This window comes from Heptranchias perlo, chromosome 4 (genome assembly GCF_035084215.1).
Source record: "Heptranchias perlo isolate sHepPer1 chromosome 4, sHepPer1.hap1, whole genome shotgun sequence".
In the NCBI taxonomy this organism is placed as follows: domain Eukaryota; kingdom Metazoa; phylum Chordata; class Chondrichthyes; order Hexanchiformes; family Hexanchidae; genus Heptranchias; species Heptranchias perlo.
In genome coordinates this window covers 26,698,640-26,724,226 of record NC_090328.1, presented here as the reverse complement: position 1 = coordinate 26,724,226, position 25,587 = coordinate 26,698,640, and the positions used below count along the sequence as shown (strand labels likewise).

At 41.0% G+C, this 25,587-nt stretch overlaps 1 protein-coding gene across 3 annotated transcripts in view; it reads right to left on the bottom strand.

Moving 5' to 3' along the window:
- cdk7 (cyclin-dependent kinase 7) overlaps window positions 1-25,587 on the bottom strand; it is a 38,273-nt gene that overhangs the window by 2,242 nt on the left and 10,444 nt on the right. The window contains exons 4-12 of one of the 3 annotated variants that reach the window (XM_067982644.1): window positions 24,162-24,229; window positions 21,844-21,912; window positions 21,606-21,716; window positions 20,575-20,693; window positions 19,078-19,177; window positions 17,114-17,200; window positions 14,563-14,712; window positions 13,042-13,186; window positions 2,257-2,489 (exon numbers count right to left, since the gene is read on the bottom strand). In XM_067982644.1, the coding sequence (XP_067838745.1) occupies window positions 2,461-2,489; window positions 13,042-13,186; window positions 14,563-14,712; window positions 17,114-17,200; window positions 19,078-19,177; window positions 20,575-20,693; window positions 21,606-21,716; window positions 21,844-21,912; window positions 24,162-24,229 (878 nt within the window). In that variant the 3' untranslated portion in view covers window positions 2,257-2,460. Of the gene's footprint in view, window positions 1-2,256; window positions 2,490-13,041; window positions 13,187-14,562; window positions 14,713-17,113; window positions 17,201-19,077; window positions 19,178-20,574; window positions 20,694-21,605; window positions 21,717-21,843; window positions 21,913-24,161; window positions 24,230-25,587 lie in introns of those variants that run through there. The other 2 variants (XM_067982647.1, XM_067982645.1) reach the window with 2 other exon arrangements.

Genomic DNA, 25,587 nt, shown 5'->3' with positions numbered 1-25,587 from the left:
AGCACTGAGATAAAGGACCATTGGTTGAGGGATAAATATTGGCCAGGAGACTGGCAACCTCCCCTCCTCTTCTTCAAATAGTGCCATAGAATCTTTACGTCCACCTGAGAGGGCTGATGGGGCCTTGGTTTAACATCTCATACAAAAGACAGTACTTCCAACAGTGCACGATTCCCGCAGTACTGCACTCAAGTGTCAGCCTAGATTCTGTGCTCAAGTGGGGCTTTAACCCACGACCTTCTGCCTCAGAGGCGAGTGCTAACACTGAGCCAAGGAATGATGGAGACAGGCAAGAAACAAGAACTGAATGGACTAAAAAGGAGGCCATCAATATAATGTCAACTAACAGGGAAGTAGATTATTAAGAATGTTGAATGGGAGTCAAAGTTGGGATGAAAAGCAACACGAAGATGTAAGTTGGGAAATAGAGACAACAATTAGGACACCTGCACTAAAGCAGTGGTTGATTTGCACTAGAATGATATCCAAATAAAAAAATATTACAAACTACGTGTATAACAGATCTCACACATCAATCCTTCTAAGGTAAAATGTTTTATTTCTCCTCTCTTTAGGGTGTTGACCTTTGCTGAGATATGGTTTTACAGGCCCCAGACATCCTGCAATACATCACAACATTGGCCATTATTCATATCAGTCTGGTTAGTGAGTATCAGAAAGCCATGCAACCACAGCAGCATCACAGCTGAGCCCTTACCTACAGTCCTTACCTTACGTCCACACTTACGCAGAGCATAGTTATCAGAAATGGGAATACTCCTTTATTATGCCTCTACTGAGATCAGCTAACTCAGCGCAGATCAGAGATCTGTTCTGAGATCTTCCAGGTCATGATGGCCCACCTGTTCACTGAATTAAAATGTCAAACCTTCAGGTGGAGCTATGTGTATTTCAAGAAGGATTTATATTTATTTAGCACCCCGTCAATCTCTTAGAAATATCTCAGCATTCCACGTACAAGTAGATATTTCAAAGTGCAGTGACTTATGTAGGTAAAATTAGAAGAGCATATAGAATTCTCAGGGTATCGCATTTCAAAAAATCTTAAGTAAATACAAATAAGTATTGAGAGGAGTATTCAGCCGACACAACACACACACAGCTTCTATTTACTCCCATGTTTTGGAAGGAAACTTATTTTAGGTGAAACATAAAGTTGGATATAAAACATTCAATTTATTGAGATGACAACGTAGTATTCACCCACTGATGGAAAGATTGAAGCTGAGGATTTATATACACTTCATTGGCCCAACATTTGCTGATTTACTGATGACCTCCTATGATAAGATTAATGTATCACTGTTTGATATACCCTTATCCCCAAATAAATGTAAAATACATCAATGGGTCCTTCTGCAAGACAATTTGTTCATGCAGTATGCATGGCCCACATCTGTAATTTTCAAAATTGTGATTGAGATTATTGTAAGGTTTGGATTGGGGACTTTACATTGATGGGTTAGACTTCACCTCAAATATGATCAGGTTAACTTCCCAGAGAGTGGTTAGATTATGGAACTCGCTACCACAAGGAGTAGTTGAGGCGACTAGTGTGGATGTATTTAAGGGGAAGCTGAATAAACACATGAGGGAGAAAGGAATAGAAGGATATACTGATAGGGTAGGATTAAGTAGGGAGGGAGGAGGCTCGTGTGGAGTATAAACACCGGCATGGATTTGTTGGGCCGAATGGCCTGATTCTGTGCTGCACACTATGTAAAGGTTATAACTACTACCTTCCCTTTACTTTGCTGTGTGAATAGTTGGCAATGTCATTGGTATTTCTCAGTAGTTTCTAAACAGATTTCTGTACAATAATAGATAATTTAATGTGGTAGTTTGATTATAATAATAAATGGCAATGCTATACTTTTACCTTCCTTGCTATACTAACCTGCTTATAACCCTTTCCTCTGAACATCCCACACTGCAACGTGTTTGATTTAAAGGAGAAACATATCAGACAGTAAAACTTGTATCCTGCAGATCCAGCACCCAAACGTTATACTCACACCAACTGACTATTATACTCATGCCAGTTAAGGAATTTTTTTGAATCTTTTAATGTTCAGCATTTTCTCCTCTGTTTTTTTTAAGGGCCCCTCTGTCACCAATATTCCCTGGCCAGACAGGTGCCATGATCTAGCTAAAAACAGAGCTGTAGTTCTCTATTCAAAACCTGAATAAAAAGTATTTGATTGCAACATATGCAACAGGATGAGTAAATGTCCAATTTTTTTAAATGTTTATTGAAAAATTACTGATGCATCATTATTCACAAGTACACAATCAGGACTCTTTTAAATGCAATGAATCTACTTCACTTTGTACACAGCAGCTAAGTCTTTGTGTTACAATATGTAACAGGAATATTAACTTTTATCACATATGTTGGTTCCATTTCTGTCCAGTATCAGCAGCAGTCGACAACAAGGGTCAGAAAATTAATCTCTTAGCCAGGCCACCTAAAAATAAGTGCAACACATTTACATCTGGATATTAATGAAAATAAATCTTTGTTAAATAATAAATCTAGGTGGACACAGACTGCATGAAACAAATGGAACAACTTCTACAACTCCAATAGAACCATCAATGCTGCAAATTGAATTGAGCTCACTGTTTATCACAAGGCACAATGTAGGTTTTCAAACTAAGCAGATGCTCGCCACCACCCCAGGAAGGAGAATTGGCTGGGATTATTTTTTAAAACAGAAGAAAAATTAGACATTTTGGGGTTCTTCTGCATCTTCTAGCATATAGTTAGCATCAATGAATAAAGCCACGGGCTTTTTCTTGGGGGTGACTATACCTGAAACTTTCCTCACAATGTTTTAATTTTAAGAATGAAGTAGGAGTATTTCATTAATGAATGTGTATACCATCTAATATAACTGAGGAGCTTTCATTATTATGGGCCACTCCATCATTCTTCTCTTTCAGGTGTACAGTGGCACTAAATGCTCCCCCTAGAGCAAAAAGAAAAACCCAGCACATGCCTTGAGCAGGGAGAATCAAACCAACCACATTGAGACTTCATTCTCACTAGGACTTAGTATTGCCGTCTGTCTCCTGGTCACAATTGGCCAAGGCTTGGGCCTTCTGGAGGTGTGCTGTCAGCACCAGCTAGAGCAAGTGAGAAGCAAAGAACATCCACATTCAGGAAGCACCATTTGGTGATGGGACAGAAGCAGGCAGTCACAAAAACAGTCATAATTTAAATGCAGGAGCATCATTACAAGTTTGAAAGGGCCGAGTAGATACCAGGATATAACAGAATAGCGAAGATTCAAAATGAGCCAAGGCAAAGTAAAAGGGAACAGTTGAGTTAAAATAGAGAACATAAATAGAGGGATAGCAGCACAGAGTCAGCTGGAGGACAGAAAATAATTAAAGAAAAGATTTTGTTGAACACAGAGGGGAATAAAGAGAGAACTGAGAATCACAGACAATGGGCATAATTTTAGCTCAGAGCCGGGAACCCCGCACGTGTGCAGATATTCGCATGGGGAACCAGGAAGTCAAGTGAGTGCATTGCATTCTGCGATCGCAACTCAATTGAAGGTAAGTATTTATGCATCCGGGTTTCCCACGTGCCAGGCAACCAGATTGACATGCTGGTGCCTGTCCAGAGGGAAAGGAGCTGCAAATCGGAGAGAGAGAGAGAGAGAGAGAGAGAGACTGTGGGCCATGGAAGAAGTCGGGGTGGGGGTGGGGGTGGTGGTGGTGGTGGGGGGACGTGGAAGACATCCCATGGGCCTTGCAGTAGACTGGGTGGGGGGTCCACCTTCTCGCCTGCTTTCACCTGACGTGGATCTGAAGTGATGGGAAACCCAAACAGCTAAGGTTAAATTTATTTTACATTTCTAATACACAAAAAAATTAAGTGCCTCAACTATCGCAATGAGGTACATTACCCCTTTAAGTATCAGCCCACCGGCTTTTAAGTGGGGATGGGACTTCCACGTTTTGTTGCGCGTGCATCCTAACGCTCCTGGATTAAACCCAGAAATGGGTGCGTTGGAGCCGGGATGCGGTCCACTGAAGAATTCAACAATCGTTACTACCCACCCGCCCTCAGGCCACACGTTCTTGGGAGTTAAAATTACCCCCAATAGGTATGAGCCAGAGACTCAGCCAGTTTTAAAAAAAGCTTATGTTGAAAACTGAAAGGAAGATCAAGAAATTGCAGAGGGAAATTAAAAGTGAACACAACAGACTGCACATGTCACTAGTGGCACCAGACAAATGTGTTAGAGCTGCCACATCAAACTGATGTGTTTAAAACCTTAACACTCTCAAAATTGATTAAAATTAAAGACTTAAGTGGGACAATAAAGAGGTTGAAATAACGAGATAATGTGAAAAAGGTTTGCATAAGATTGAAGTAAGCAAGCTATTTAGCATGGGCAGTGATGTTAGAAGCGGAGGACACAAGCCTCAAGTAAGGTTCAAGAGTAGACAAAACTAATTCCCCACAGGTTACTGGATACATGGAACTGATGCAAAGAAAATAGTTGATTCAGCGTCAGTTGACACTTTAATGGGATCTAGATCGATGTGTTGAGAAAAGGATTCAAGGTTAGAGAGATAATAATAGCACTGCTTGTATTCCCCCTCCCTCTAGGGAGGCAAGGGAAGGAACTCAAGTGTCCCTTAAAGTAAGAGGATCATGTAAGATAATTCCCTTCAAGTAGGGAAGTTCGTGATAAATATTCATGGAAAGAGTTTGATTGACCTTTTCTCATTCTGGATTTTGTTACCATATGGCACTCAATCTTAAAAAAAAAAATTTGCCACCATTACTTTAGAACTTACTGGGTACTAGAATAGGGACATTGTCACAATCCAGGGGAGAGAAGGCAGTTCCCTGCATATGGGAGACATATTATTCTTAATATCACACTTAAAGGAACTCTTAGCGAAATGACAGATTTATCACGCTTTAGGCTAGAAAGCTGGGATAAATAAGACTATTTACTTGTGTCACAAGACTATTTCCTTGCTAGTTTTCATTCTCTTTCCTTTGGATGGTCCCGAGATGATGAAATATTTTGGGAGGACTGTTTCATCTGACCCAGAAATGGGATGAGAAAGATTCTTGTAACTCTGCCAAATAGCTTTGCAAATACTTAATTCTCTTTCTTTGGGGGTTGGCAAAGGGGATTGCATATTATCTGTGTGAATTTTATCTGAAGAATAAGTTGCATAACTTCTAGGATCTCCTAACAAGTACCTTCATTTAAAATCAAAATATTTAACAATGTACTTAGACAGGTATGAAGGCTTGATTGAATTAGGCCTGAATAAGACTTAAATGCAAATATTGGAGATGGGTGGTAGGGGATTTGATCAATCCTATCTCATTAGATACCATACATAGCATCTGTGCCTTCTTTAACACACATTCCTCTTTGTGAGTATGTTTAGACTGCCATTTGATTGACAAAATTTACCATCCTGTTTTATTCAAAAATAGTCCAGAAAAATAAATCTAGTATCGAAGATTTCAAAAAAAACATGCATGCTTTTAGGCCTCATCTAAAGACGCCAAACTGAAAAAATTGTTTGTTAATCAAAACAAGGCACTAAATTAGGAATCCATGAAGCATCATCTGTTTTCACTTCAGGATCTTTGGAAAAGGCAAATGTGTTTCATCTAGAGGACAGTCAATTTGTTTTTTTTCATCTTAATTCTTCAATACTTACAACACTAAGGAAAGATAGTCCTCAGAGAAAGGTCAAGTCTCTGGAATTATATTTTTTTGAGATGAATAAGTTTAAACCACCATGTTTTACAATGGACACAGTCCATTTGTGAATAAAAAGATTAATTCATTTAAAAACTGTTAACAGGGTACACCATGTCTTCACTGAATTTTTTTTAAATTCGTTCATGGGATGTGGCTGTCGCTGGCAAGGCCAGCATTTATTGCCCATCCCTAATTGCCCTTGAGAAGGTGGTGGTGATCCGCCTTCTTGAACCACTGCAGTCTGTGTGGTGAAAGTTCTCCCACAGTGCTGTTAGGTAGGGAGTTCCAGGATTTTGACCCAGCGACGATGAAAGAACGGCGATATATTTCCAAGTTGGGATGGTGTGAGACTTGGAGGGGCATGTGCAGGTGGTGTTGTTCCCATGTGCCTGCTGCCCTTGTCCTTCAAGGTGGTAGAGGTCGCAGGTTTGGGAGGTGCTGTCGAAGAAGCCTTGGCGAGTTGCTGCAGTGCATCCTGTAGATGGTACACACTGCAGCCACGGTGCGCGAATGTTTAGGGTGGTGGATGGGGTGTCAATCAAGCGGGCTGCTTTATCCTGGATGGTGTCGAGCTTCTTGAGTGTTGTTGGAGCTGCACTCATCCAGGCAAGTGGAGAGTATTCCATCACACTCCTAACTTGTGCCTTGTAGATGGTAGAAAGGCTTTGGGGAGTTAGGAGGTGAGTCACTCGCCACAGAATACCCAGCCTCTGGCCTGCTCTTGTAGCTACTTTATTTATGTGGCTGGTCCAGTTAAGTTTCTGGTCAATGGCGACCCCCAGGATGTTGATGGTGGGGGATTCAGCGATGTAATGCCGTTGAATGTCAAGGGGAGGTGGTTAGACTCTCTCTTGTTGGAGATGGTCATTGCCCGGCACAAATGTTACTTGCCACTTATCAGCCCAAGCCTGGGTGTTGTCCAGGTCATGCTGCATGTGGGCACAGACTGCTTCATTATCTGGGGGGGTTGCGAATGGAACTGAACACTGTGCAATCATCAGCGAACGTTCCCATTTCTGACTTTAATTGATGAAGCAGCTGAAGATGGTTGGGCCAAGGACACTGTCCTGAGGAACTTCTGCAGCAATGTCCTGGGGCTGAGATGATTGGCCTCCATCAACCACTATCATCTTCCTTTGTGCTAGGTATGACTCCAGCCACTGGAGAGTTTTCCCCGATTCCCATTGACTTCAATTTTACTAGGGGTCCTTGGTGCCACACTCGGTCAAATGCTGCCTTGATGTCAAGGGCAGTCACTCTCACCTCATCTCTGGAATTCAGCTCTTTTGTCCATGTTTGGACCAAGGCTGTAATGAGGTTTGGAGCCGAGTGGTCTGAATGAAAACTTTGAAAGCACAGACTACAGAAAACAAGTGACAGGTTATTCTAAGAAAAGTTTATATATAAATATTACTCAACATGGTAGTATAGTATTGACCATTTAATAATATGTACTACGGCAAGGATAAAATTATCCAATCCTGATATCATTATCAAACCAGATAAGAACATAAGAAATAGGAGCAGGAGAAGGCCATCCGGCCCCTTGAGCCTGCTCTGCCATCCAGCAAGATCATGGCTGATCCTCTACCTCAACACCATTTTCCTGCACTATCCCCATATACCTTTATGCCTTTAATATCTGGAAATCTAGCGATCTCTTTTTTGAATGTACTCAATGACTGAGCCTCCACAGCCCTCTGGGGTAGAGAATTCCAAAGATTCACCTCCTCAGAGAAGAAATTTCTCCTCATCTCAGTCCTAAATGGCTTACCCCTTATTCTGAGACTGTGATCCCTGGTTCTAGACTCCCCAGCCAGGGGAAACATCCTCCCTGCATCTACCCAGTCGAGCCCTGTAAGAATTTTGTATGTTTCAATGAGATCACCTCTCATTCTTCTAAACTTCAGAGAATACAGGCCTACTCTACTCAATCTCTCCTCATACGACAATCCCGCCATCCCAGGAATCAGTCTGTTGAACCTTCGTTGCACTAATTCTATGTTAAGTATATCCTTTCTTAGGTAAGGAGACAAAAATTGTACACAGTACTTCAGATGGGGCCTCACCAAGGCCCTATATAATTGCAGGAAGACATCTTTACTCCTGTGCTCAAATCCTCTTGCAATAAAGGCCAACATACCATTTGCCTTCCTAACTGTTTGCTGCACCTGCATGTTAGCTTTCAGTGATTCATGTACAAGGACACCCAGGTCCCTTTAAGCATCAACATTTCCCAATCTCTCACCATTTAAAGAATACTCTGCATTTCTGTTTTTCCTACCAAAGTTCACATTTTTCCACATTATATTCCATCTGCCATGTTCTTGCCCACTTGCTTAGCCTGTCTATATCCCCTTGAAGCCTCTTTGCATCCTCTTCACAAGTCATATTCCCATCTAGTTTTGTGTTATCAGTAATCTTGGAAATAATACATTTGGTCCCCTCATCCAAATCATTGATATAGATTGTGAATAGCTGGGGCCCAAGCACCGATCCCTGCGGTACCCCACTAGTCACAGTCTGCCAACCTGAAAAAGCCCCATTTATTCCTACTCTCTGTTTTCTGTCTGTTAACTAATTCTCAATCCATGCCAGTATATTACCCCCAATTCCACGTGCTGTAACTTTGTTCACCAACCTCCTGTCTGGGGCATTATCGGAAGCCTTCTGAAAATCCAAATGCATCCACTGGCTCCCCCTTATCTAGTTACATCCTCAAAGAACTCCAATAGGTTTGTCAAACATGATTTCCCTTTCATAAATCCATATTGACTCTGCCAAATCCTATTATTATTTTCTCAGTGTCCTGTTATCACATCCTTTATAATAGATTCCAGCATTTTCCCTACTACTGATGTCAAGCTAACAGGTCTGTAGTTCCCTGTTTTCTCTCTCTCTCCTTTCTTAAATAGTGGGGTTACATTTGCTACCCTCCAATCTGCAGGAACTGTTCCAGAATCTATAGAATTTTGGAAGATAACAACCAATGCATCCACTACCTCTATAACCACCTGTTTCAAAACCCTGGGATGTAGATCATCAGGTCCTTGGGATTTATCGACTTTCAGTCCCATTAATTTCTCTAGTAATATTTTTTTTACTAAAACTAATTTCTTTCAGTTCCTCATTCTCGCCAGACCCTTGGTTCTCTAGTATTTCTGGGAGGTTTTTTGTGTCTTCTTCTGTGAAGACAGACACAAAGTACTTGTTTAACTTCTCTGCCATTTGCTTATTCCCCATTATAAATTCTCCCATCTCTGTCTGTAAGGGACCCACATTTGCCTTCACCAGTCTTTTCCTTTTTACATACCTACAGAAGCTTTTACAGTCCGATTTTATGTTTCTCACTAGTTTACTCTCATATTCTATTTTCCCTTTCTTTATCAATTTCTTGACAAAGGGAGTGCTGTTGCTGTATGCCAGAAGGACCTCTACCCTGACAAGGCTGAAAACCAACTCTCTGGACACGCCTCCTGAACGATGACCCCGCGACCGAACACCAAGCCATCAATTCCCAGAGCATTACTGAGCTCATCTCCTCTAGAGATTCCCCACCCAACAATGTCACAGCTCCCCAGCCCTGCACAGTCTGCTTCTACCTCTTTCCCAAGATCTACAAACAGAACTGCCCTGGTAGACTGAACTTATTTCTTATCTTGACTTCATTTTTTCCCCCTTGTCCAGTCCCTACCCATTTACATCTGCAACTCTTCTGACATGCTCTGCCACCTTATCAGGTTCCAGTTTCCTAGCCCCAACTGCTGACTTTTCACTCTAGATGTACAGTCCCTCTACACTTCTATCCCTCACCAGGACCACCGATGAGCCCTCAGCTTCTTCCCCCAACCAGTTCCCATCCACCACCACCCTCCTCCTCTGCCCAACTGAACTTGTTCTCACATTGAGCAACTTTTCCTTTAACTCCACTCACTTCCCCCAGATAAAAAGGTGTTGTATGCCTGTCCTTTTGTAGGATTTGTTGAACATTCTTTGTTCCAGTCCTACTCAGGCCATCCTGACCTCTTTTTCCATTACACTGATGACTGTGTTGGTTCCTACTCTTCCTCTGCTTCCTACTCTTGCTCTGATCTAGAGAAGTTCATTAATTTTCAATGCTTCAAATTTTCATCCCTCCTTATCTTTATGTAGACCATTTCTGACTCTCTGCTTCCCCTCTTTGATTTCTCTCTACCTCTGGGGATGGACCTTCCATTGACTGACTGCCACAATTACCTAGATTAGTCATACCCTGCTTCCTGTAAGGACGCCATTCCCTTCTCCCAGTTTTGCTGTCAAATCTGCTCTGATGATACTGCCTTCCACACCAGAGCTTCTGAAATGTCCTCCTTCTTCCTCAGCTGAGAATTTTCTTTTAATGTAGTAGACAGTCTGAGTTCCTATGTTTCTGCCCTCACCCTACCCCCGCCCTCTCAGTAAGAACCATTATAGGGTTCCCCCTTGTCCTTATCTTCCACCTCACCAGCCTCCACATGCCACAGATCATCTTCTGTCATTTCTGCCACCTCCAACATAATTCACCCACCAAACACATCTTGTCCTCCCCTCCCCTCTCAGCTTTCTGAAGGGACACCTTTGTCTACTCTGCCATTTCCCATCACCTGCTCTCCTGCCCCTGCCATCTTCTATGCAAGCTGAGGAGCTGCAACACCTAGTCATTCACCTCCTCCCACACCACAGTCCAGCGCCCCAAACACTCCTTCTGGGTGAGACAGCAATTTATGTGTACTTCCTCCGACCCATTCCTACATTTGCTTCTCGTGGTGTGGTCACCTCTACATCGGGGAGACCAAATGCAGATTAGGTGACCGCTTTGCAGAACACCTCCATTCTTTCCATGTGTGACCCCGAGCTTGTCATTGCAATTCTCTGATTCTCTTTGTCTTTGGCCTTCTGCACTGTTCCAATGAAGCTCAATGCAAGCTCGAGGATCATCATTGTATCGTTCTACTAGGTACTTTGCAGCCCTCCAGCCGTAATATTGGCTTTAACAACTTCAGACCTTAACAATAGCTTTCATTTTCACACCAGCAGGAAGTGCTGGCAATGTGGAAAGGGTATGCCAGCGTTTCTGGGGATTGGGGGAGGGAGCTGACTAGTGCTTGAGGTGGGGACCCCCTGTTGGAACACTGTGCCATGAGGGTGGTCTGCATGCTTGGTGTTGATCTGATTTTTCCATCTACCAGGCTCCTGAGCCACTGGAGCCTGTTCCACTTTCTCAAGCTTCCCTTTAACCTTCCTAGTCCTCCACCCCTTTAACTATTCACGCACTCTCTATGTCTTATATATGTCTATTATTTCATTGATTTCTCTTATTATAACTCCTAATATCTCATGTTTATATCACTTCTGCCATTTAATCATCGTCTGTTTTCCACACAAGCACTTTACACATCATTCTATTTCTTTTCCTGCATGTGTTTTTGCCCCCTCCCCTTTTCCTTGTCCTGTTCATTTTTACATGCGGTTCATATGTAGTATCTTCCAGTTCCGACGAAGCATTCGCACGCTTGAAACATTAACTTGTTTGCTCTCTCCACAGATGCTGCCTAATCTTGAGAATTTTCAGCATTTTCTGTTTTTTTTGACCATTTAATACATTATTGCTCTTCGACAGCCTATTAGCATAAATTATTCAGGTTCGGGGAACTGATTATTGCACTCAATCCCTAGAAAAAGTTTATAAATTACTCCAAAAATTGTCGCACAACTAGTTCAAATTTCTAACCTTGGCACTTTCTGATTCAAAATCAGCAGTTTAAGGAGTAGATGAGGCAGTGGAGTTGGCTCAGATTCATTTCAGCTAAAGAATCAGGGTTTAATTCCAGCTCAGATAGATGAGATCAAAGTCTCTTCTTTGCCTGTTGAAAGGGTGCTAAGTGAAATTAATTTGAATAGTCTCAACTAAGAGTGCATAAAGTGATCTATAGTTTGGAACAAATAGATCATTTCTGTCAGAGGCGACAAGGATAGATGGCATGGGAAATAGAAATGTCACACTGGTGTCGTGGAGGGTACTCTTCACAGATTAGGTTTAAGACACCATGTCAGTACAGTAGAGGACGCTTTACTATGCATCTCAGGCTGTTGTACCCAACTTGTGCATTCTGGACGCTGACAATGATAGGCATGTGCCATACCCCAGCCCTAGCATTTCTTTAACAAAAAAAACTACAAAATATATAAATATCAGTTTGGAAAGTAACAGAAGAGGAGATTATCCCAGCTATCAGCCATGTTCTGGCATTGATGATTATTTACAGTAATGTCGTAAGATCAGCTGGCTAGAAATTTAAACTAGTTCCATGGAAGATTAGTCAAACATAAGATTTTTGAGGCTGTAACAGCTATAATTTAAACTTTAATTCCTAATCAATAGGATTTCCAAGATGTGGACATATTTTTCTAGATAGAGATAAAAGTTGCTTCATCTATAGGTGTGGGAGATATCAAAGCACTGCCGTATCTATATTTACAATAAGTAAAATAAAATGACAAATAAAATGTTATATTTAACATTGCATTTGTGATCTAAAGAAAATACCTGATGGGAAGTTAAACATAAAATTCATCTCACTCAAAATTGGGATGTACATAACTCAATCATTCCTTCTTACTCCTGGCATACAGACCAGCAAGCACACAGACACTTTTGCTAGCCTGGATGAATAGGCTAAACACTCATGCTGTCGCCAGTCAGAAAACATGGCTGCTTCCATCTCTGACAGCAATACTCACCTTGTCATTGAAGTATGGCTGCCTCTGGAAGTGCCTGTGAAAACTAACTCTTTTGGTAGGTCACAGACCCTTTAGAGATGCACAGCTGCTGGTGCCAGGTCTTTTATTGGGAGACACCCAGTAAATTAAACATGCTGCAAAATGGTGCAAAATGAAAAGAAAATGAAGGCACTAGAATCATAGAATTTTACAGCAAAGGATGTGGCCATTCAGCCTATTGTGCCTATACCAGTTCTCTGAAAGAGCTATATACTTAGTCCTATTCGCCTACCCTTTCCTCATATCCTTTGAATTTTTTTTTCCCCCAAGTATTTATTCACTTTTCTTTTAAAAAGTATTATGGATTCTACTTCCACCACTGTTGCTGGTAGGGCATTCCATAGCCTCACAACACCTCTGCATAGAAAAAATTCTAGTTAAGAGTGGAGGTTAAGCAGCTTAGAAAGCAATATCAGGAAAAAAATTGAGAAGTGGAAAAATCCAATGAGAGAAGGCTACCCATTACCTTGCTCCATGTTTTCAGTTCGTTTACGCTTGAAACCTGTCTTAACCTCTTGCTCTTTCAAGACTTCCGTTGAGCAGTTGGGTCGGGGCAACTGAGGACCTGGCGTTGGTCCTGGACGGTTACTAAAATACTTCTTCTTCAGCGCCTTGAAAGAACATAATTTTGCAACATAGTCAAAGTACCACCAGTCAGTTCAAACTTCAGAAAGTATGAAAGAACAAGCTAATTAACTCATCAAGCATCCCCTTCCAACAGGCTATGAATGATTTCGCACTATCGTGGGTTCTCCATGGGCACAAGAATAGAACCAGTCTCCCATGAAGTCTTTTTCTTTTCTTGCCAAATTCCTGTGTCAATTTTATTTCCCCACCTCTCAAAGGCATTGACTCCTTTCTGGACTAAAGTTCTACTAGTGCTGGTCACCTTTCTGTATTTCACCTAATCCTGTCCTCATCTGATAACCACACACACACACAAACTTAAAGAAGGAGTCACTGGCTAGCATTTAGGATGACAACATTAGCCAGGATTCCGTCTCTAGCCCAGGGACTTTGAGGCCAATTGCAACACAATTATCAATGCCCCAGCTGATATTAGCAAATTCAGCAGAGACCAGGGACTGAACCTAGGGCCTTCTTGGTCTCTATGGCTCAGCGATGCACTGGATAAGCTTGTTGGATGTTTGACTAATGGGGGGGTGGGGGGCGGGGGAGGAGGAAGAGGGTGAAGAAAATGCCCTCCAAAGTATTTAATTGTCCATTCCCATACTTTAAAAAAAAAATTCATTCATGGGATGTGGGCTTCGCTGGCGAGGCCGGCATTTATTGCCCATCCCTAATTGCCCTTGAGAAGGTGGTGGTGAGCCGCCTTCTTGAACCGCTGCAGTCCGTGTGGTGACGGTTCTCCCACAGTGCTGTTAGGAAGGGAGTTCCAGGATTTTGACCCAGCGACGATGATGGAACGGCGATATATTTCCAAGTTGGGATGGTGTGCGACTTGGAGGGGAATGTGCAGGTGGTGTTGTTCCCATGTGCCTGCTGCCCTTGTCCTTCTAGGTGGTAGAGGTTGCGGGTTTGGGAGGTGCTATCGAAGAAACCTAGGTGAGTTGTTGCAATGCATCTTGTAGATGGTACACACTGCAGCCACGATGCACTGGTGGTGGAGGAAGTGAATGTTTAGGGTGGCAGACGGGGTGTCAATCAAGCGGGCTGCTTTGTCCTGGATGGTGTCGAGCTTCTTGAATGTTGTTGGAGCTGCACTCATCCAGGCAAGTGGAGAGTATTCCATCACACTCCTGACTTGTGCCTTGTAGATGGTGGAAAGGCTTTGGGGAGTCAGGTGGTGAATCACTCATCACAGAAAACCCAGCCTCTGACCTGCTCTTGCAGCCACAGTATTTATATGGCTTTATACTTATACATTTAATCCTGCTGAAGCGCAAACCTAGTTGACCGAATTGAGAGTGAACTGTAGCTCTCAGCCCCTTATGTAAATCAGAATAATGAATAAGTGTCCATTTACCTGTGTAGCTGTTATTCTTGTGCAGGGATTAAAAGTAAACAGGTCTTGTAGCAATTCCAGTAAGTCATCCCCAGCAGCACTGAATATATGCTCAAGTGGAGTTCCAGGAAAGCTTTTAAATGATACATAGTCTGGAAGGCTTGTCATGCTCTGCAAGTACAAAATGTTCATGCAAAATCTGAGGCATCTGTTTTGGTTGTGGGTGTGAAAGAAATGCAAAGTGCCTGGTCATAATGCAAAAGTGCCCAATAACACATGGTTACAATAAAATGATCAGGCATCTTTGTGCTTTTACAACATGGTCAGGGGTAGTATCTAATCAGATAAACAATGTTCATTTTGTTGATAGCCATTCTGGCAAAACGAAGAAACTCTTACAGACAAATGAAGTATATTGTGTAACTAAATCAATGGTGCTTAAAGATTTATTCCACTTCTGATGTTTTTGTTGTGCACAAAGGCCCAGAAAACAGTTCAGTTTGTTCTTCAAACATGTTGCATACTGGTCAAACAAGAAACTTTAGGGTAGATTTTCCTCTTGGCAGGCAGTACCCCATATTACAAAATTAGGCATAAGCTACTCATAATTCATTTTAATGGATGGAAAATCCTGAGCAGAAGACCATATTATTTTATAATAAGGTCTTCTGCCCACCAAGCTCTTATGCCCCAGTGCTGAAGACCAAATCAACTCCAATATTAAGGGCTAAGCCTAAAGGAGGGCTAGTCTAAAGTGAAACTACTAAATTGAAGTAAGGGACTGGTGGTCTCTGGGCAGGAGATAACCACAAAATCAGTAGTTCTGATTTTAAACCAGCTGCTGTAGGACAAGTACCCTTTACCTCAGTACTCACCTCATACTTATGACCCCATTTAATACAGTGAGCGCTAAATTGGGCCGTGTAGCGTCCGTGGTTTTGGCGCTATACAGCCTCTCTGACATCCAAGATGGCGTCTTGGATGCGCACGCACGTTTCCAGCGTGACGTGCGCCAGACGCCATCTTGGTAAAGGAGTTAGCGCAGGCGCAGATAACGAACATTGGAATCATGTAAAGTAGGGAGAAAATGGCTTCAATCAGTGTGCAATGCTGATTTAAAGTGATAAGTCCCAAAATGGAGTCTAACGCTCAACTCAACGCACAGTCTTAACCCCGACCATCTGAATGTGTCTTAGAGTGCCTAGAGGACCCCCCCCACCGGTGCTATTTAAAGGGACCATGCAGGATTTACAGTTTAGTGGCTGGATTATTGCTTCTGGCTGCCAATACATTTGTAACTGTTTTTGGAGGTATCCTACACTTCAATACTTGGACGTGGTGACATAGCCTAACAGTTAGAGCCAGGACGTGCAGGAGTGAAGTTAGAAAATGCTTCTACACGCAAAGGGTGGAAGACGTTTAGAAAGCTCTTCTGCAGACAACAGTTGATGCTACCTCACTTGTGAAAGTTAAATCTGAGATTGATAGATTTCTGTGAACCAAGGGTATTAAGGGATATGGGGCTAAGGTGGGTATATGGAGTCAGGTCACAGGTCCACCATGACCTCACTGAATGATGGAACAGGCTCGAGGGGCTAAATGCCACTGCCACTTGCTGCCTCTTTATATGCGCCACCTTCTCCTGCAAGAAAGCGGGACGTGTGTCTGGGTGATGTGCTTGTCATGGTTGAATAGCTGCCAGTGTGTGTGGCCTGTGAGTTGTGGGTGGGCAGCTTGAAACAGTGGTAATGTGTAAGGGTGAGAAGAAGCATCTGGTTGGAAGAATTGAGTACTGATGGAAAGAGTTTGTTGGTATGTGGGGGATGGGGGTGTAGTGCGTGGTGCAGTTGGTAGGAGACACCACTTGACTTCACTCACCTTGACCACTAATGTCAAAGCATTGAACTTCTTCCTGCACTGCATCCATGTTCATGATGCTGTGCGCCTGGCATTGACTTCATCCCCCACTGCCTTTTGGATATATGTCTGGAGGGCCTCTTGCACCCCCACCCCCGCCCCCACCCCCACCCCCCTGTGAATGTAGGATATCCCTCCTTCTGTCCACTTCTTGCACCAAGGTCTCTAGTGCATCAGCAGAGAACCTTGGTGCGTGCACTCTCGCAGGCCTGGTACCAACTCAGATTGGCAGATTGGTGAGGTCCGGCGTGCAGATTGGAGGATGTGGGATTTAGTAGTGTGCAACCTTTATTCAATGTTTTAACTTAACTCATCAGTGTATAAACATAGGTATGGGACCTGCATCTGTGTTTTACGTGTGCAATGTCTGATCTCTGTTCAGACTCCGTGCAGACAGTAGACTGTTATTTTCAGCAACTGATAGGTACCAGCTACCTTTAAGAGATTTCTAAGAAACATCCTCCCTTTAAGAGTTTGAGCTCCCTCTGAAGGTGGAAAGTGCAAATTGCATTGATTCCACATGCAAGGCCTGGAACGGAACACTGATTGCTACCTGCGCCCAAAAACAGCTCCTATCCAATTTTCCCCCAATGAGTTTTCATTCATACTCTTTAAATGAAATACTAATTTTCATATTAAAAAAAACGTAACTCACAGGCCACAGTTCTTCTGTCGGAGTACCCAAAGCTTCAAATATTTTTGTCAGCTGATCTAGATCTGAATCTCCAGGTAAAAATGGAGTCTGTGTCAAAACAAAATAACAGACGGTTAAGCCTACAAAAGGTTTTTGTCTTCTCAAACCATCCATTACTGTAGTATACATGAATAAAATTGAAATGCAGTCAGTACCCCTTGAAATAGCAGGCTAGAAAAGGGCTTTGGAATTCAAAAGAATTCCAAAAGTTTTCAAAAGTAAATGACAACTACACTGTGCTAGCTACTCAAATAGTCAGGTGCAAACTGGCTTCCTGATGGGTGCAGGACTCTTCAAGATTATCGTGGAAAAAGGGGGGGGGGGGGCACCAATAATACAACACTATCGAATCATTCACCGGAGAATTCCGACCCTGACCGCAATGCACATCCAGACTGCAAAAGTCTCAACTGGACTGCGGCATGGATTAATGGCATAACCAGCCTTTCACTGCAGCTGCTGCCTAGGCTTGCTCTCTAGTGCCATCACAACCTCCATGACAGTTCCTACGTGATTTGCACTCTACAGCATAACATTACCATGGGTATGGTCCCACTGCAATAAATTGAAGGCTTTAATCCTCCAGTGGTCACTGTGCTCCTCTTGAGGTAAAGACGAAGGTATGGATTTTCTCATTGTCTCATTGCACAATACTAGATCTAAAATAGCCTGTCGCCTGGTTGGTTCCACGACATATTGTTCTAGAAAACTGTCTCGAATGCATTCCATGAACTTGTCCTCCAAACTACCGTTGCCAATTTGATTTGTCCGGTCTATATGAAGATTAAAGTCCCCACGATCATTGCATTACATTCGTTACAAGCTCCTATCATTTCTTGATTAATACTCTGTTCAGCAGTATAGCTACTATTAGGAGGCCTATAGACTACTCCCACCACTGTTTCTGCCCCATGTTGTTTCTTATTTCCACCGAGATTTCCCGATCTTCCGAGTCAAGATCCTTCCTCACTACTGTCCTTCTGTCATCCTTTATTATCAGGACTACACCCCCTCCTTCTTCTGTGCTTGCAAGGGTACAATTTTCCGTCCATTAAAATGAATGTGCGAAATACTAACAAGTGCCAACCACAGCATTGTAAGTACAGTCAGGAAGTACAACAATTCAGTAAAATGAACACCTCATTACAACAAACATATTTGTGTTCCCCTAACAAATTCATTACGGTGAGGCTACAGTGTATATTAGAGGGTCAGCCACCATAGGCCAGTCTCTCAGAACCTCTTATTGGCTCGTTGAAGGGCAGTATCAGCAGGTCATTTGCCCAGGGCTCTCTCAGTTAGGAAAATGACAAGCAATCAATACCTACAAATCACTCATATCTAATCTAATTAACTAGACTGCAAACATACATCACTTACTACATTTAAAAATATAACTGTGGCGGCCAAGAATTGCATGTTGGTACAATACTCTTCCACCTCTGGGACAAAGGCATTACTCTAGACCAGCCAGATGGAGACTTATTCTTTTCTTACAGTTGCCAAGTGCCTCAAGGCAGAGACAGTTTGTCCAATCTCAATTCACGTCCCAGAGGACAAAGTCACAGCTAACTTACACTGATTCAGCAAAACTTACTCAGAAAGGCCATGAGAGGGGCATGGGAGGGATGGAATGGGCAGAGAAGTGGTGAATGGGAGCAGGACACTTTCCAGAGATGATGGTCTTAGAACAACTGAGGATGATTCTACAACTAACAGAATAAACCAGAAAAAAGCTAAAGCTTCATGTAATACATTCTTTTCATTAAAACATATCAGTAAAGAATGGTACGAACATTTCAAACAAAGGTAGAAATCATTATTTGAGGGCATATGAGAGGAGAAGTAATTTATTTTACCAAATTTTTAATAACATTTAAAGAGATTTTTTTTAAACCCAGTTTATCTCATTCATCAGCACTTACCCTAAGAAGTAGCTCAGCTAATATACAACCGACTGCCCACATGTCTACTCCAACACCATACATCCTGGCGCCAAACAATAATTCTGGTGATCTGTACCATCTGAAATAAATCACTGAATTTTCATCAAGAAAGCACTTCCAAAAATTGGGAAATGTAATCACCAACAGAATGCAGAATTTCATGGAGGACAGAAATAACACCCAGAATTCCCTCTCTATTCCCCCTCCAAAATAACAAAAAGGTTTACTTTAAAATCAAAATACTTTAAGAACTTAGATTCAGATATAATACTCAGTAGCAAGTACTTGTCACATCTAGTCTAGTTTTATCACTATAATTGAGAATACAAAATGAAAATCTCAGAAATTGGTTCCAAATAAGCAGGTCTGACAGCTGCAGCTTTACTGCTGTTGTTTAGGGGGATGTTTATCAGAAGTTCAAAACAATAAAAAAAAATTGGTATTATTAAATGAGTGCCATAAGAAAATGTTATTGATTGAACTCTTACATAATTATCCAAAACAGGACATTATAAAACTGTAACATTATTTGGTAATACCAAAGTAATGTTTCCAATTTTCCTTAACTTGATGCTATTTGTAATACTATAATATTATTTCCAATGCTCTACATCTAATAAAGAAAAGCAAAGAAGCTTTTATTTTGTCATCTTGGTTGCCTTGCCTCACTCTACAGAGAGGAAGGAAAGCAGAAGATTACTTTCAATCATGATTTATATTTTCTAAGCTGCAGAAAATGATGATAGAAAATATCAGTCCAGATCAGTGGACTCAACGCACATTGATAGCACCAGGTCAATCTTCAGAAAATGTGCAACATGTTTCATTTTATTCCACATAAGTCAGAGGCTGGGTATTCTGCAGCGAGCGACTCATTCCTGACTCCTCTAGGCCTTTCCACCATCTACAAGGCACAAGTCAGGAGTGTGATGGAATACTCTCCACTTGCCTGGATGAGTGCAACTCCAACAACACTCAAGAAGCTTAACACCATCCAGGACAAGTCAGTCCGCTTGATTGGCACCCCATCCACCACCCTAAACATTCACTCCCTTCACCACCGGCGCACCGTGGCTGCAGTGCGTACCATCTACAGGATGCACTGCAGCAACTCGCCAAGGCTTCTTTGACCGCACCGCCCAAACCCGCAACCTCTACCACCTAGAAGGACAAGGGCAGCAGGCACATGGGAACAACACCATCTGCACGTTCCCCTCCAAGTCACACACCATCCCGACTTGGAAATATATCGCCGTTCCATCATCGTCGCTGGGTCAAAATCCTGGAACTCCCTACCTAACAGCACTGTGGGAGAACCTTCACCTCACAGACTGCAGCAGTTCAAGAAGGCAGCTGATTACCACCTTATCAAGGGCAATTAGGGATGGGCAATAAATACTGGCCTCGCCAGCGATGCCCACGTCCCATGAACGAATAATAAAGAGATTTTCACAAGTTCTCCTGTGGACATGTTACCTTGTTACTACTTGATGTGTATACACTCTATTGGGGCTTCCAAATGACTTGGCCAAGCCAAAATCTGCAAGCTTGAGGATTCCATTCTCATCGACTAATAAGTTGTTGGGCTTCATATCCTGAAAAATGCATTGAAATGGATATATTATGACCATCTATAGGCATTCAAATTAAAGAACAAACCCAGTGGAGAAGAGAGACTATTTAACTACTTAAAAGCTGGACAGATATTGTTATTCTAGAACAGTAACGTTAGTGCAGAAGGGAAAATTTGTACACACTGCAATAAAGCTCTTGAACTGTATACCTGGAGGGAGAGAGGTATAAACAGATATGTATACTTGAAGTACAACAGATTGTTCAAAATATAATATTCAAACAATTTTAATACAGCAGATGTACAAGATACATGATAAGCTTGCAAGTCTGCTCCGCAGCATTCTGCACCAACAGTGCTGAATTTGTAATGTTTACAGAGTGTTCTCTGAACTGTTTCCCTTTTCCCCAACCCTGCTATGGAGATAGGGCGGGCAAGTGGAGTTGAGGTAGAAAATCAGCCATTATCTTATTGAATGGTGGAGCAGACTCGAGAGGCCATATGACCTACTCCTATTTCTTATGTCCCTCCTCTTCTTCTTGTTGATTGTTGAGGTATTTTACACTGCAGTGGAGCCGGCATGTTGAATGGGAATCACCTTGCCATTCACCTGTTTTAGTAAAATGGATGGATGCAGGGCTCCCCATAGAACTGCCAAGACAAAAAGCATGGTGCAACATAACACTGCACATAACAGGGCTGATGTTAGGGGCAAGTACACATTGTATTTAATGTTTCACTGATATCTCTCTTTAAAAAAAATGCTGAATTTAGAAGGGATATGGTTTTATTAGGTGCATGGAGGGAACTTCAGGGACAAGAAACGTTCATTGTCATGACATACAGGTATTGTACATACATACATACATACATACATACACATATATATATATGTATGTATGTATGTATGTACACACACATAATAAACACTTACCCTATGTAGAATCCAGTGTACGTGAAGATATTCTAGACCCTGGAGTGTCATTAACGTATATGCTTTTATGTTAGCAGGAGTCAGCACAAGGCTGGTATCTTTTATTATTACCTGTATTTGGTGAAAGAACAGTTAAAAATAAACTTTTATAATGCCAGGCACAATAGTGTCTGATTTCCTAACACCTGCGTCACCTATGGAACGCAGCCCAGATAGTGACATTCATGCTAAATTTTACCTCTAAATCGGTCTCCATAAAGTCGAACACAAGACTGATGTTGGACTTGTGGCCAAAAGCATCAAGAAGCTAAGGGGAAAAAAATTACAAAAAGTTAGCATTTCACCTTCCATTTGCTTGTGAATGTTAAATTTTGAAAAGCAAACCAAAACATCCCTATTATCCTGCACAATGATAACTGAGATTAAAGCTACGTAGCTCTGTGATTTACTAAATTCAGTATTACTTGCTAATATAAATAGCTTGAGCAAAAACTAACCTATTTGGTTTTGGTAAAATAGAGATTTTCTTAAAATGAACTCTAAGAATCCTACTACTCCTATGTCAAGTTCATCTATTATGACTGGTGATACTTTACTACAGGGAAACAATGCTTTTGAATATTTTCAGTTTTACAAAGCAGTCCTACTGTGTTAACAGGAACTGATACAGCATCACTTTGTAATTATGTAATATATATCCTAAGTGTGAGTGATCACATTATTAATGCTAAATGTTAAAAGTGATCCCACAGCCCACTTTTAGGCAATATTAAAATATAATAATCTCCCTAATGTATCTCCCTAATATATATGTATCACATATGTTTGCTTTAACATGAAAAGTCTGTGACTATGGAATTATGTGCCATGTCTATTTTAGTTTTCAATACTTTGCAACCCAGGATAGAACACAGGAACAGGAGTAGGCCATTCAGCCACTCGAGCCTGTTCCACCATTCAATTAGATCATGGCTGATCTGTACCTCAACTCCATATCCCGATTTGACTTTCTCAGATTCAAAGTTGACGACCTCACACTTCCCCCATATCGAACTCCATCTGCCATAATTTTGCCCACTCACTTAGGCTGTCTATGTCTCTTTGTAACTTCCTGCTCCTGTCTACACAATTTACTGTACCTCCTAACTTAGTGTCATCTTCAAACTTGGATATACAACTCTCTACTCCTTTATCCAAGTCATTTATATATATAGTGAAAAGCTAAGGCCCCAGTACAGATCCTTGGGGAACATCACATCAAATCCCACCAATCAGAGAACAAATTCTTTCCTACCTCCCAACCAATTACTAACCCATGTCACAAGATTACCTCCAATTATATTTTTAGATTCCCTTGTACCACTGGTATTTTGTCCTCATCCTTTACTGTGAAAACAGATACAAAGTACTCATTTAACAAGCCTGCCATTTCCTTATTATCCATTACAGTTTCGCCTTCATCCATCTTTAATTGGCCCACATTCTCCTTTACCATTCTCTTTCTCTGAATATATTTACAAAAACTTTTGCTGTTAGCTTTGACATTTCTTGCAAGCTTTTTTTCATATTTCCTCTTAGCAACTCATTACTTTCTTTGTATTCCTTTGTTGCTTTTTATAGTCTCAGTCTGCTGAATTTCAACTTTTCCTTGAATTTGTGTAAGCCTTTTCTTTTAGCTTGATACTGTCTTTTACCTCATTTGTTGACCATGGTTGCTGAAATACACAAGTGGAGTCTTTGCCTCTTAAAAGTGCGTATTAGTTTTGTATTATACCAAATACTTCTGTGAATACTTCCCACTGTTTCTCTGTAGGTTTATCATTAACAGTTCAGTCCAGTTTACTGCAGTCAATTGATTTCTCATTCCTTCAACGTTTGCCATACTTAAATTTATACCATTGGTTTGTTTCCCTCTCAAAGATAATATCCAGTTCCATCATATTATGGTCACTATTTGCAAGATATTCCCTTACTGTCAGATTGTTAACAGAGCAGAAAAGCAGCAAACATATCCAACAATGAGTGGAAAGTTTAAAACTCAGTGAATATCAGCGTTGTGAAATCCAGTTGAAAATCTTAAATGTTTTATATGCTTCATATAAACAATGTGCAAAAATATTGACAGCAAAATCTGAAAACAGCTATTAACAACATATTAAAACATGTCTCAACCCTTCCTCATAAGATTTTTTTTTGGTTACGTTTGTGAAAAAGTTGGGACATTCTTCTACATGAAAGGCACTACATAAATGCTAGTTATTATTTTCTTATGATAAATTGATGGTGGTGCGGATTGGATGAAAGTACCTACACTTATGGTCACCTTTCAGAAGTTCTGGAAAATCTTTGTGTGTAATGTAGTTTTAAAATACTGGGAGTAAAATTTGTACAGTAAAAGCAAGTCTGTGACTTTCAGAAAATCTTAAAATTCCAGAAGCCTGACTGGCTCAAATTCCTAAATTTACCTAAAGCAGAGTTTCATAGACAGAATTTTTTATATTTCAGATCTTTGACTATTTGTACAAAGTAATTTTTAAAATTTTCTGTCATACTTACTCCTATAATATTTGGGTGGCTGAGTTCCTGTAGTAACTTGATTTCTCGGAGGGCTGTTCTATTAATACCTGCAACAACAGAACATTATTAGTTAAAAAAAGAGATGTGACATGCCAACATATAATCATGGTTACAGATTAGATTTTTTCAACTTTCTTCCAGCTTTCAAAATTTGTTCTTCTGACTAATTAATAAATAATGGACAGTTTTCGGTCATGAAGGCAGGGTGTAGGAGACTTCAGTAGTACTGAAAATGAAGATGAAATTGACTTTTGAATCTGTGACCTGAGGTATAAAGTATTCCTAGATCAATTCCAGTGGTTTCCTAAATCTTTGTTTTCTCAAATCATAGTAACAAACAAATTTACTTTGCCCCAGCAGCCTATATATTATCAAAATAATTTTCAAGTGCACTTACAGCATTTTTAATCTAAAGATATCTCCAATTTTCATTTCAAAAAATCTGAACCATAAAAAGTTAAAATTAGCTCAACTATTTGAACACAGAGCCATTTATTGTTGGTGATTATAGCAAGATATTGTGCAGTTGTAACTTACCCTCCATTACAAAACAAAAAACACATTCATCAGATATCTCAGATAATAATTATTTTGCATTTTGTGGGGAATGTGGGGAAGAGAGAAAGTTAAATGTTCAATCTGTATTATAGCTGCAGTTTCATACATTAGCTTGTGGGATAAAAATTGCATTTTTCACTTAGTTTTTAAGTAGCAGTTATAAACACCTTTAATAAACATCAGTATGTTTGCCTGGAGATAATATCTAGTTTACTGTCACAGTACCTCTTTGAGGGGGACAAAGTATTTTGATATGCTGATGTTTTGATTGATGATGTACAAAAACACATCTGGTGGACAAGAGTAAGTAGTATTTGGACAAAGCTCATATTTTGGTTTCAAGAATTAAGAGATTATTAAAAATATTAGTAACATGATCAATTTCACAGCAATTTATATTTTTCTAATAAAAGTCACACTTTTTAAGTAACCTGGACCTAAATAAGGATCTAAATGTAAACAAAACATTACTTGCAAAAGGATGGGGGCGGGGGGAAGGAAAGAGTCAAAGTCATACTTAATTAAAGCACACAAATGCTTGGTCTTGACAGGATCATCTGAGAGGTTCTTCCAAGAACTGTACTTTTTGAGACTGCTTGGTATTATTGATGTGGCCATGGCATGGGGAGATCTAGATTTGGATTTTCACTCCCTTACTTTCAATGCAAGAGATTTCTTGGATGTTTGCACTGTCACGATGCAGGCCTCTTCATGTCATTGTTCTCATGCATAACACAAAAGCCAGCTCATGTAATAAGCAAGCCCGCACAACCTATGAACTAAAGCAATACCCTGCATGCCTTTGGAGAACAACAGACCTTTTTGAAGTCTCTGGATTACATGCAGG